General features: G+C 40.1%; 1 protein-coding gene across 3 annotated transcripts in view; it reads left to right on the plus strand.

The window, feature by feature from the left end:
• MTUS2 (microtubule associated scaffold protein 2) overlaps positions 1-14,482 on the plus strand; it is a 680,252-nt gene that overhangs the window by 452,023 nt on the left and 213,747 nt on the right. For all 3 annotated transcript variants that reach the window (XM_063595693.1, XM_034936505.3, XM_034936506.3), the window contains one exon: positions 6,080-6,241. In XM_063595693.1, coding sequence (XP_063451763.1) covers positions 6,080-6,241 — 162 coding nt within the window. The remainder of the gene's footprint in view (positions 1-6,079; positions 6,242-14,482) is intronic.

Raw genomic sequence — 14,482 nt, forward strand, 5'->3', positions numbered from 1 at the left:
TACTTCACTTAATATAATGACCTCCATTGCTGTTGTTGCAAATGACAGGGCTCCATTCTTTTTTATGGCTGAATAGTTCTCCATTGTATAGATGTACCACATTTTCTTTATCCATTCACCTATTGATGGACACTTCGGTTGCTTCCAAATTTTGGCAGTTGTGCATAGTGCTGCAACAAACATGGGAATGCAGAGATCTCTTCAATACACTGATTTCTTTTCTTTTGGGTATGTACTTAGGAGTGGGATATATGTCTTCTTCTCAACTTGTTTGAGCTTTAGGTGTCACATCTAAGAAACCATTGCCTAATCCAAGATCATTCACATTTACACCTTTGTTTTCTTCTAAGAGTTATATATTTTAAGCTCTTACATTTAGGTCTAAGATCTATTTTAAATTAGTTTTTGCTAATTTAAAACAAATTATGGTGTGAGGTAGGAGTTCAACTCCATGAGATTTTGATAGATGCAGTTGATCAGCTCAGGGTGTCCACACACTGTGAGGAATGAACTGTAGGAACTGTCCCTGGAGGAAGAATAAGAATATTGCATTCCCCAAGGATTTGATGCTGAAAGAGCATTTTGTCCTAACAGTTTAATGAGAAAATTGTAGAGAGATTCGGTTTATGTATTGAACTGGACCCAGCTGGATTCTGTAATCATGCGGAATATATAACCTTGCAATTTTTCAGTAAAATATATACCTTTTATTTTACTCTAATGAAGGAGATCTTACCTTGCAAATGGTAAGTTGATGATGTGATGATTCGGATATCTACAGAAGATGACCACTGTTCAGCAGCGAAGCAAGAGGCTATAGTCCTTTAGTTCCTGTGAGCAGTAGAATAACCTTCATCCTTTGGGGAAAATGGTGTGATGGAAGTAGAGTGTCCCGCTGGCATGGGCACAGGAAGGGGATTAAGGAGAATGAGCTGGCCACCAACCAGCTCAATATTTAAGAATAGTATAGGGGGCTGGGCACGGTGGCTCATGCCTGTAATCCCAGCACTTTGGGAGGCCGAGGTGGGTGGATCCCCTGAGGTCAGGAGTTCAAGACCAGCCTGGCCAACATGGTGAAACCCCATCTCTACTAAAAATACAAACATTAGCCAGCCATGGTGGTGGGCGCTTGTAGTCCCAGCTACTCGGGAGGACGAGGCAGGGAAATCACTGGAACTCAGGAGGCAGAGGTTGCAGTGAGTCGAGACTGTGCCACTGCACTCCAGCCTGGTGGACAGAGGGAGACTCCGTCTCAAATAAATAAATAAATAAATAAATAAATAAATAAATAAGAAAAAAGAATAATATAGGGAAATTCTCTCAATGACATATGATTGTTTACTGGAAATGCCTCTTCTCCCTACTTCATACCCGTCAACTAACAGTTATTAACCTCTTTTCTCTATGGTCTCTTACATTTCTGCATGTCTTCTAAACAGAGGTATTGACAGTGCCACCCACTAACTGCCAGCCTTGCCTCAGTCCAAAATATCCTCATAAATGTTGATCCCCAGTGGAGTAGTGCTGCCCCTCTTTGGAGACACTTGTTTTCATGTTTATTTTTTCATGATACTAAGCCTTCTTTGTATCTCTATCATGTAACATGGTCCTAGGGTATAATTATTACTCAGCATGTTTGCTGATTTTACATCTGTGCTTGCTTTTCTTTCAGTTATGTTGCAGTTGGAAAAAGAAGACTTAATTGTGTCCATTGAAAATGTTGACATTTTTCATGGAACTTAACAAGCTGACTCTGGAACTTATATGCAAAAGTAAAGGGCCAAAGATAGTTAAGACAATTTTTAAAGTAAAAGTTCAAGGTTGTGATCTTTGTCTTACACAGGTTTATATATATACCAGGTTTATATATATACAGGTTTATATATATACCAGGACTGATCTTACATTGTAGTGAATAAATGCAGTATGGCATTGGCACGGTGATAGACAAATAGACCAATGAAATGGAATAGAGAACTCAGAAATGGAGCCTCACGTGGCAGACAGTGGATATTTGTTCATCACACCACTCCCTTTTCCCCTGGACATAAACTAAACTACATTTTCCAGCCTCCCTTGATGGCTTTTGTGACTGAGTTCCAGTCAGTAGACTGAAGGCAGAAGTGATCCACGCCACTTCCAGGCATGGCCCATGAAATTTTCCTGTGAACAGTTCACTTTCCTCTGTCTACCAGCTGACTGTTAAGTTCTCAAGAGATCTAGAGTAGGGCAGAAGCTCAAGATGAAGAGAGCTTTGGTCCCTGAATTCATCCAAGGAGAGCATGCAAGGCAGCAGCCCATCCAGAGCACCTGCAAAAGATGATTCATGATCACAAATTAAACTTTTGCTATGTTAAGTACTGAAATTTTGGGGTTGTTTGTGGGTCTGCCCCAATAAATCATGTTTGAATGGAAACTTGGCGTATAACAGCTGGCTTGGCAGATAATGCAAGGAAGTTAGACTATTTAATATATAGGCCTGGGACAGCGGGCTGCTATATAGAAAACAACACCAACAAATTCAGTCTCTTCCCTATGTAACATTCTAGGTGGATTGATGATGTAAATGTGAAAACAGAACTTTAAAACTTTTCAAACAGTACATAGGAGAACATCTTTATGATTTCAGGAGAGAGATTGAAAGTCTAAGACAGGCAAAATACAAATCAGGAGGGTTGCATTAAAATGAGAAAGTTCTGAATAAAGGCACCATAAGTGTGAAGACAAGCCAGAGACTGGGAGAGTATTTGAAATATATCAATATCCAATATACTGATACCCAATATAGAATCCAATAAAGAATGTGTCCAGACTATTTAAAGAAGTAAGGCTAACCACCTCAATTATGGGCAAAAGTTATGAATGGGCATCTTATGGAAGAGAAAAACTTGAGTAGCCAATAACTATGTGAAAAAAATCTCAGCCTCGCCACCTGTCAGAAAGGTATAAATTAAAACCAGTTAATAAAATTAAAACAGTTGCCAAAATTAAAATCCAGTGATGCTACATTTACTATCTCTGGTTAATGTGAATTGCAACAAGCAATTTGGAAAGCAATTTTGAATATCCAGGAAACTGAGCAAACTTCCCTGTGTCACAGCAGTTTTTCACTGTCAGTGGAATTGATGATGTTTCATACTTCTTAAGCTTGATGGTCAGTTGTGTTATCCTCACCTTTTTGTATGTCTGAAATCGTTTATCATATATTTTTAAGACAATCATACTCTCACTCTTCTCTTTAGTCTTTCATCCTACAGGTATTATCAGATTTACCTCAATCCTTTTCTTTCTTCTCACGTCGAGCAGCCCATCTGATATTAATCCTTGAATACTTTCCAAGTGGTTTTCCCATGAAAAACTGACTTGTTGTAATAACTTAGCCCTAGAACTTAAAATTAGCCTGTACATTAATAACTAACACATAGAGCATACTATATATCAGATACTAAGTATTTTTTCATAGCAACTCTTACATTACTTTTTAAAAAATTTCCTGGCTTTAGCTCCTTTAATTCTCACAACAGCTCTGTGAGGGAGATTATCACTATCCCCGCTTATGAATGAAGAAACTATGATGCAAGAGAGGTGGTAGGTAGAGGAGGTGGTATTCAAACCCTAGCCATCTTGCTCCCAGATCTGCACCATTAACCACCTTGCTGATGTTTCTTCTGTGCTATGGTCAAGTGGAAGCGTAGGTAAATTTCCTGGGTTGTTCAGGCTGGAGTCGGTTCAGATTGGTTGGGAATGAAAAGACTGAATTAGCCATGTGAACCATTTCCACTGGCTGAATTCTCCAGAACATTTTTCTGGCTCACACAAGCAGTTTATTTCCAGTTGTTTTCTTCCTCTTACCAAGCAATGGTTTAATGTTGTCAGCATTATTGTGAAGTACTGGGAGCACTTATAGAATTGAACAGCCATTTCCAAATTCAGAGTATTTTTCATTTACTGAATAATGCATCTTTAATTACCAGCCAACTTAAGCCAGTTTTCAAAGAGTGGAACTGTTTATTGCCAGCTGTCTCCCATAATAATAGATAAGAACAGTGTTTTATATTATTTTATTTTTTGGTAATTCAAGCCCTCCCTCAGAGGGAAGTACATAGTTCCCTGATACTTTTACTTCAAACAGATGAATTACTTCCCAGCCTGGAGAGCAGCCAAATCTCTAAATTGACGTGTTCACAGAATAATAAATTTCATGTAAGAGAATGGTGCCAGATGCAAGAGGATTTGATACAAGTGCATTTGAACTGTACAGATGATACAAAATATTTCTCTTCTTAAGAAATTTTCATAAATTGTTAAATAAAAGACTGTGAGAGATTTTGCGCTCAGTTCAGCTTCTGCTACACATTTCAGTGAACAGATTATTCTAGCAGTATGTCAGCAGGAGGCTAGACATTAGATAATTACTCGTGAAATATTTCTAGTGGTTGAGCCATGCCCCATGTGAAAATATCATTCAATCCCTGAGAGATTCTCTGAGTTCTAGCACTGGACTGGGGCATCCACTGGATAATTCAGAAGCTGAGGCTCACTGTTTTTGCAAGTTCATGATGTTGCTTTTCCTGGTTAGGTTTGCATCAAACATATTTTTTATCTGCATTATTTTTTATCTGACACCCAGGATACAGTGCAGATCCTTTCAATGGAGTTTCAATGCATTTATTTTCTTTGCGTAGATCAAATACATTCTGTTAGTCCTATGCAGAACTATTTTAAAAACCTTGCACAGCACCTTAAAAGAACTATAGGGCATAGGTCCTGTTTTAAGAAATAGTGCATTCTTTGATTTCTTCCTAAATATGCTTTTCTTTAGAAACAACAGAAATCTCCACAATTTTAAACAGAATTTCAGGTGTTAAGAGAGAGAAAAACAACAATCTCTTACTCTAAATGGTTGAATAAAATGCCTGGATATTAGGAACACTAAAGCCATTTTAATAATATTATCATTTTTATGCAGGCCTTATCTAAATAGAATGTTTAGACTAACCTTTGAAAAGGATGAAAACAAAAAATTTAATTCTTTACTAAAATATTGTATACTTCTTCCAGCTGTCATGGCTTATTTTTCATGGTAGATGGTCATATTCCTACCACTGGACTGTTTTATTCCAAACAAGTGGTAATCTCCGTGCATTCAGGCTCTCTAAATTAATAGATTAGCCTCACAGCTGTACTCAGAAGTATATTAGAAAGACTTACCCTTTAACAGAGAATAGATAGTGATGTCATTGTCTTTAAGAGATTGAAAATGTATTAACCACAAGGTTTAGAAAGATATAGAAGAAAAGTTTAGGCCAAACAACTTTGCGTATTTAAATTTGACACAAACACAATCCCAGTATGCCATATCTTCAGAGTCTCAGAGCAGTGGATTATAAACAAAGAGGCTCTTTCTAAATTGACTAGTAAACTGCAATTATCAATAAATGTCTTCTACCTTGGAAGTAATTCACGGTCCTCACAGTTTGGTGAGGCCTCAGCTTTTCAAACAGAAAGCTTGCTTGAGTTTCAGAGAGATTCTCTTGTCCTCATGCTCTCTACCCCTCTACCTTCACCCCAAGCCTCCTCTTCTGGAGGTCAAATGAGCGAGATTTCAGGGATCTCTGAATAAAATTCCTGGGCTCATGGTACATGTGTATATTCCTATTCTCACTTCTCCTGGGTCACTCACGCTGTATTTCAAAAATAAAAGGCTCTTCATTCTGAGTTACCAAATAAGTGTTTATTATATACACATACATTTGCACATACACATAAGCGAACTGTGTGTGTGTGTGCGTGTATGTATGTATGTCTGTGTGTGTGCGTGCGTGCATGCAGGCTGCTCCTGGCTTTTGTGGAGCCCCTTTTAGTGCACGGGATTTGTGTGACAGATACTTATGCAGTGACTAAAGGGAGTTCTTTTCCACATAGGGTTCCAGAAAAATACTTTTCAAGGTCACTCACTAAGAATCAGGTCAAGTTCTAAAGCAGATGACAGCAGTAGGATTGGTTGGCAAGTGCAAATGGTGAGGGCTCCATCCATTTTTCATGAAGTTATAATTAACACACTGTCTGCCTCCCACAGGTTCAACCTTTGGGAATGAAGAACAGCCAGTTCTGAAGGCATCTCTGCCTTCTAAGGACACACCCAAGGGGGCCGGCCGGGTGGCCCCTCCAGCATCCTCCAGTGTGACAGCACCCCGCAGGAGTTTACTTCCAGCGCCAAAATCTACTTCCACACCCGCTGGTAAGACTTTGTGCCTTGGAGAGGCTCCATGGTGGAGTGCCCTTTCTGCATTAATAAAAAGTCTTTTGAAAGACCCTGTGTACATCAGTTATTTAGAAGGGATGATTGATTAAATGATAGTTAATAACAATAATACCACTGCTTTTAAGGCACTTTCATATATTCATGTTTAAATTCTCGTAACTGCCTCTCACTCTTCCCATGACTGGTAACCCTTTGAATCACACAGTTTCCGTTTCAGAAAGCAAGAACCAAGCTATTTTAAGCAAACTGGCATTTGGCTCAGGGAAGCGGGTGCTGACAATATCATCGCAAGGACTGTAGGATAGCAAGCCTCAGGCTGCGCTTCCAGGAATGAGCCCCAGAACCCCAGAGAGAAGTACTGCCTTTGCAGCAGTCCGGGAGTGCCATGCTCCTGCTGGCTCTAGGCTCACATCTCCAAAGCTAGGATCCAGGGATGGATCCACTACTCCCATGGTAGGGTTGGCTCTAGAGCCACACTGTGCCTGCCAGATTCAGTCCAGCAAAACTGATCCCTGTGCCCCACCTGTGCATACCCACAAAGCTAGTGACTGGACATGCAGAATTCAGCTGATTCAAAGGTGTAACTAGCACAGGTGCTTGTCAGCAGAAAGTGCCGAGGCAGCATCAGTGTGGCCCCTGCTATGCTTCTCCTCCCATCCCTCCCACAAGTACATCTATTTGCCTGCAGGGATGTTTGTGTATCTTGTTCCTAGCTTTTCTTTTTCTACATTATAGAAGGCAAATTTATCAGGATGGTAGAATGAATGTTGAGCCCTAATTCACCATAGATGGCTCATCCATACCAGTGTTTATTCCTCCATATTTTTTCTATGCTTGTATCAATGTATCATCATATCAATGTATATATATATATATGTAAACATACGGGTTTTATAGGTATTTTTAAATGAGACTGCATTATATCAATTTTTCCACATGTTGCTTTCCTTACTCAATGTAGGTCATGGAAATACCCTTGGCAATGGTAGGGCTCATTCTTTTCAATGGCTGCATGCTGTGGATATGCCATGATTTATTCAATCATTCCTTCACTAGTGGGTATTCATTTTGCAACCAGTATTTGCCACAACAAACAATGCTGCAATAAACAGCCTTGAGTGGGTGGCATTGTTTCTATGGGATTAGTTCCCTGGAGTGGTGTTGCTTTGTTTGATGCATTAATAGATATGGATAGATTGCCTTTCAGAGAGGCTCCACCCATATCCCTGCTAGGAATAGGTGTTATCCCTTTCTAGAATTTTGGTCTGCTTGATGGGAGTGAAGTATTATCCCAAAGTTCTTTTACTTTGCATCTCCCTGACCACTAGACTAGCTGGAGCCTCTTGCTCTAGCAGCACCTTGCAGTAGTTCCCTTTGTTAAGAGTTAAATTGGCTCATTTAGTTTTGTTCTTCCTCAGGGGAAGGTAAGCTTCTGGGGGTGGTGACTGTGTCTGTTTTAACACAGCATCCTCATTGCCTGCCACAGTGACTGACTCACAGTAGGTATTTAACATCTGTGGGTTAATTATTGAATCAACAAATGAATGAATGGATATCACATGGCATTTGAATCTTTCAGCTACAATTTATTAACAGTTTGGCCTTGGTTTAATTAGAAAATAATTAGACAGCCCTATGGTATGTTAAAATATGGTGGTTGAATCAACCCTATAGCCCAGTGTTTCTCAAGCTTTAGTGTATCAGTGTCACCTACAGGGCTTGTAAAAACACACATTACTGGACGCTATCCCCAGAGTTATTGGTTCAGTAGGTTTGGTTTGGGGCTCGAGAATTTGCATTTCTAACAAATTCCCAAGTGGTGCCTCTAGACTAGGGATTACACTTTGTGAGCCACTTGTAGAAAAATGGGTTAGGAATTTGAAAAGACAGTTCTTAGAAAAAGGCAAAGGGCTCTTAGCCATATGAAAGGATAATAATCAGCCTCACTGATAAGAAGAACGTAAGGTGAAACTACAATAGATTATGATACCCTACCAATTATACTGGCAAAAATCCAAAAGTTTGACAACATATTCTATTTGTGAGGCTGCAAGCAAACAGGCATTCTCATACATTTTTGGTGGGAATATAAAATGGTACAAATAGGAAGAGGAGTTTGGCAGTATCTAACAAAATCATACGTGCATTTATTCTTTGACATAATAGTTTCACACCGAGGAGTCTTTCCCAAAGGTAGACTGACGAGAATATAGTACATGGAGTGATTCACTGCAGCACTCTTTGAAGTAGAAAAAGACTGAAAACAACTCAAATGTCCATTAATAGGGGGCTCACTGAACAGATTGTGGTATATCCACAGGATGCGGTACTATGTAGCTGTTACATGAATGGGGAAATAGCTCTTTGTATTAACATTACTAGAAAGTGATTTCCAGGAGGTCATTGAGCAATAAAAGATGGAGGAAAAAATGTAGTCGACTATGTTTTATCTAAACAATAGGAAAATGTTATATATGAACTTATATTAAGAAAAAGCAATAGAAGAATAAGCTATTTTTTTTTAAAAAAAAGATGGCCTTCAGGGTGAAAGAAGGAATAAAAGGAGAGAATAGAGATACAGGTTACTGATACATTTTGAATGCACCTTGTTTTGTAGATGTAAAATTACATAGACATTTTACACAATTATACATTAAATGTTAAAAGATAATATCTAAAACTCAAAAATGAAATGAAACAAATGGAAGTAATTGCATAGCCCGTTGATGGCATAACCACACAGAGAAGTACATTCCCAACGGTATATACCTCAGATTCAGAAAGAATTGCAACGAAAATCTGAAATTATTGGTGGTGGTGTTAGTACTGTGATTCTGCATCTGCTGTTATTCTGAACATGTGTATTATGGGATGAATGCGATTAGGGGTATTATAGGATAAAGTCAGAACTCATCTGAAATTTATCTTTAAAACAATATTCTCAGCTCTATCTACTGGAAAGTTGTAAGTGGTGACTAAACCAGTCATAATGAGCACTCCTAGAGCCCAGGTTGTGATGTCTGAATGGACTTCCCAGTAGAGGGAGATAGGGATCCTTGAAGAAACAGCTGTTTCAGGTCTAGGACAAGAAATGTAGATCCTAGAACATCTTGCCATGCTAGCTGGCTAAGAAGAATATAAAAACTATGAGGATTCTGTTGAAAGGACCTACGGGGTCAACTTGAATAAGCTCCTACTGGCAAAAAAGAAAAAAAGGAAAAACTGAAAGAGTTTGAATATCCATAAGATTAGTATTTACAATGGATGAATACCCATCAATGAGGGCATATGATAAAAACCAAAACCAAAAAAAAAAAAAAAACCTCCAAAACTAGTCACATTGGAGGATGCTAGGAAATGACCTCATTATTTTAAAATCTGATACATAAAGGAAAAGAAAAGCCTTTTAGTAATTTCTCCTACTCAGTCTGTATCTCAAGATAACCAAATAGCTGGTGAGGGGGAAGTTTCTCTTTATAAAAGTATTCCAGCTAATACAAAACACATGATAAAACATCCCTTTTTGCCTCTTCTGATGAGTGAGTTGATAAAAGCAATGATCATCAGTATGAGGAATCACCAGACTTTACGAACTGTCCAGATGGAAATATATACAGATTACCTGGGAATTAGTCTTTGGGGGAAAAATGGATTTGGTGCAGCCTCTGGAGTTAACTACTGATTTACTAGAAATACAAAGGAATGCAGAGAAGCACGTTAAAAACACCATGAGGATTGAATCAGCAAACCTAGACTCTGGGAAGCTCTATGGGACACACCCTCTGATGTACTTGGCAAAAGCAACAACAACACAAAGTGTGACAAATAAAAACCAAACATCTTTGGGGAAAACGAAGAGGGCATGGGAACCTGTAGATTACAAAAAAATGTAAACATATAGGCCAATTTTGGAGCTAATTTTAGATCCTAATTCAAACAAACATTTGAACAAAAATTTGAAATTCAAACAAAAATTCAAAAAAACTTTGGAAGATATTGGGAAAATGTGAACACTGGCTATATGGTGATATTAAGGAATTATTGTTAATTTTTTGTTTAGACAAGTCTCTCTCTTTTGCCCAGGCTGGAATGCAGTGGCGTGATCTTGGCTCACTGCAGTCTCCACCTTCTGCTTTCAAGTGATTCTCCTGCCTTAGTCTCCCAAGTAGCTGGGATTACAGATGCGTGCCACCATGCCTGGCTAATTTTTGTATTTTTAGTAGAGTTGGGGTTTCACCATGTTGGCCAGGCTGGTCTTGAACTTCTGACCTCAGGTGATTTGCCCACCTCAGCCTCCCAAAGTGCTGGGATTACAGGCATGAGCCACCACACCCGAATTATTGTTAATATTTTGAGTTTGATGTATTTGTGGCTATGTTTTTAAAAAGAGTCATGTTTTAGAAATTCACATATATGAAATGCTATCTGGTATTTCCTTCAAAATAACCTAGGATGGTGGTGAGCAGAGTCTATGACATAAAAGATGAAACAACACTGGCCACACGTAGCTCTTTGTTGAAGCTGGGTAATGGAATACAGTAAGTTAACTCAGCTAGTCTCTCTAGTGTCTGTTTAAAGAGTTATGTAATAGCATGGTAAAATGTGTAGAGAGAGTGGCTGTTTTCATGAAAGTGAAGTTAAATGGAAATAAGGTATTTCAGATGTTGAGAAGAGGAAAGGCAGGTAGTGTGACCATAAGTTTCATTGCTTTTCCAAGTGTTTCTGCTACATGAGGGATTTCTGAAAGCCGTGCACTATCTGTCTGTCTGTCTGTCTGTCTGTCTGTCTATCTATCTATCTATCTATCTATCTATCTATCTATCTATCTATCTTATTTATTTGAGACAGAGTCTGGCTTTGTCACCCAGGCTGGAGTGCAGTGGCACGACCTCAGCTCACTGCAACCTCCACCTCCTGGGTTCAAGTGATTCTCCTGCCTCAGCCTCCTGAGTAGCTGGGATTACAGGCGTGTACCACCACACCGGGCTAATTTTTGTATTTTTAGTAAGGACAGGGTTTCACCCTGTTTTTGTATTTTTAGTAAGGACAGGGTTTCATCATGTTAGCTAGGCTGGTCTCGAACTCCTGATCTCAGGTGATCTGCCCGCCTTGGCCTCCCAAAGTGCTGGGATTACAGGCATGAGCCACCAAGCCATGCACTCTTGATAACAATTTTCTTCCACTTTGTATTACTTTATAAAACACTAATATACAGAATCTCATTTGGTTCTCACAAAGACCCTAAGAGGTAGGCAGGGAAACTATTACAGATGCAGCAAGTGAAACGAGTTGTCCAAGGTCACACAATGGCATCCAGAAATAAATGGATGTTGTATATGTTCCCAGTCCTTTTCTTACAATAATAGTATAAATATCCAGCTAAGGACTATCAGAATTCCATCGGTGGGCTGCAATTTGTCCATTACCAATAGATTGCATGTGTGTGAAGGGGGATGGTGTGAAGCAGGGCGATGCCCAGGGCTTTGTGCTTCAGGCCAGGCTCTCTTTGAGATTACCCGGTTAGGAGTTCCAGTGGGGATGCCTTAACCTCTGTGTGGTCCTTCCCTATTCTCGCTCGTGGTGGAGCACACCCCACACTATTTGCGTTTTCCATAAAAGAATGCATTTTTGAGAAGTGTGCTCCTTTCCCTAAAAGCTGACATCACTCTGTATGTGTGTGTGTGTGTGTGGTGTGTGTGTGTAAACATTCACCCAGTCCTCCCTTACTGAACACATGTGTGTTACTTTCTCCAGAGGCAAAATTTTAACTCTGTAAACTTGCTTGTCCCTTCTTATGATGAGCTATCCCTTTCTATGTTGAAAACTCAAACATTCTTTCAAGCTGCCCTACAGGCATCTGATATTTACTAGACTTGCTTTCCTAGGTATAAATTTTTATGAGTGTAATAATTGCTTTTCTTCCTATTCCAGACCAAAGCACATTGAATAGTTTCTCCAGACTTACCGATTCAGTGATGAGGTTAGCGGGTATTATGTTGTGGGATAGGATGTTCTGGAGATGTGCAGATGAGTGAGACACGATTCCTGTCCCCACAGGGTTCACAGGCTGATGGCGGAGAAGCACAGAGAAACAATTATTAAAACGTTGACCGATGTTTAAATGAGCTGCTATACAGCCTGACATGTGTCAGTCCTGGTCAGGAGGCTGCAGGCTCCCTCACTTATACAACTGAATGGCTAATACTGCCCTTAGTGACTAGACTGAAGGCAAAAGGAGGACAAGTGTAGAGGAAAGACAGTAAATCTAGCTTTAGATGAGATGAGTTTGAGGTGCCTGGGAAACCTCCATCTAGCAATGTCCAGTAGACAGCTGGAATAAGCCAAGAGCTCTAAGGAAAGTTTTGAGTTGGAGATTTCCATGTGGAATTCATGGGCTTATCCTTATGGCTCTGGGAATGGAGGCAATGGGGATGTGAGTTTGCTTGGGAGGACATGGAAAGTGCAAAGGTAACTGCGATTGCCACCTTGCTAATACCAAAATGGGAGCAGCAGATGAAGAAGGCTCATCTGGAGAAAGAAAGCTTTCAGAGCACAGAGCGGGGCAGCAGCTGAGGAAATGGAAGCCATGAGCTCAGACTGTTCTTTGAGGAATGGAAAGGGGAAGGGAAGGAGAATAGGATGGTAGCTTAAAGGGGAAGTGGGCAAAGGAAATTCTTGCTTTTTAGAATGAGTGACACTTGCCTCTGTGTATAGAAATGTCAAGAAAATGAGGGAGTAAAGGTGGGAAAAGTAAAGAATTACTGGAGCCAGGCCTGTTAGGTGGTGGGGGTGGCACTAGGGCAGGAAGCCAGGCCCTGCAGCATGGAATGAGGGGGCTGATATTGGAAAGGAGCTGCACCACCTTGTCTTTGTCTAAGGCTGGAGGCTCCACTTGACTTGGGAGATGGATTCTGGGGGAGTTTTGGCAAAATGGTTAACTCGCATTCTGCCCCTCCACTACCTACTGATTCACTAGTGAGAATGTGAGAACAGCAGGGCACTCCATAATGCCTGTCCATCATCACAGAGTAGCACCTACACCTGGTCTCAGCATTTCACCTGCTGCATTTTAAGCGGACTCAGAGACTGCAAAACAGCCAAATCTGCTCTTTGTCCCAGGGTTGTTTTGCAACACTACTTTTTCTGGATTGACTTTGCATATGCAAAAACAAATCTAGCTGGGTTTAAAAAAAAATCCTTTATAAAAAATAAATAAGTGTTCTCCTATTTTTGTATAGCAAATTGAAATACCCTTTTTTCATACCATGTAACTGTAGAAGATTTTGGTTCAGGAGCACTGATGCTCATCAGAGCTCCAGGACTAAGTAGTAATTGAAGCATGTGATATAAACTGTTTTAGCTTTTACAGATATGTGACTAAACAGCCTTATATCTATAAAAACAGCAAAGCTCAAGTATGGACTAATGGATGGGATGGTAAAGATGCCTCACTCCTGCAGAGAGGCTGGGTGGACACCAGTCCAGCTCCGCCTGTCTTAGCCACTGGACTTGGGACAAATCAACATTAAGGAATCTTTTCATATTTCTCAGTCAGTTAAAAAATGTGTGGGGATAATAGTTCCTACTCCATGGGGTTGTTCTGAGAATTAACATAAATGAAAGGACATAGAACAAAGTAGGCATTTCTTTTTTTTTTTTTTTTTTTTTTTGAGACGGAGTCTTGCTCTGTCGCCCAGGCTGGAGTGCAGTGGTGCAATCTTGGCTCACTGCAACCTCTGCCTCCCGGGTTCAAGTGATTCTCCTGCCTCAGCCTCCCGAGTAGCTGGGATTACAGGCACCCACCACTGCACCTGGGTAATTTTTTTTTAAATTTTTAGTAGAGACAGGGTTTCACCATCTTGGCCAGGCTGGTCTTGAACTACTAACCTTGTAATCCACCCACCTCGGCCTCCCAAAGTGCTGGGATTACAGGCGTGAGCCACTGCGCCTGGCCCAAAGTAGGCATTTCATAAAGGCTATTTAAGTTTTAGAGGGTTAACTGGAATGTGAAGAAATTTTAGAGGGTTCAGACCCCTTCCAGTCTCTCATAGGCAGAAGATGGGTTTTAATGAAACCTACCATGGACTCTCCAGAATTGGTATTTATTGATGTTTTTGCTTTACCCCACCTCCACACCCCACATTCTGCTCTGCCCATGATCAAATTTCTTTTTCCCCTGAATTTCCCCCTCAGAAACCTCCATTCACTAGTGCAGAG

The sequence above is a fragment of the Pan paniscus genome, chromosome 14 (assembly GCF_029289425.2).
Source record: "Pan paniscus chromosome 14, NHGRI_mPanPan1-v2.0_pri, whole genome shotgun sequence".
NCBI lineage: Eukaryota > Metazoa > Chordata > Mammalia > Primates > Hominidae > Pan > Pan paniscus.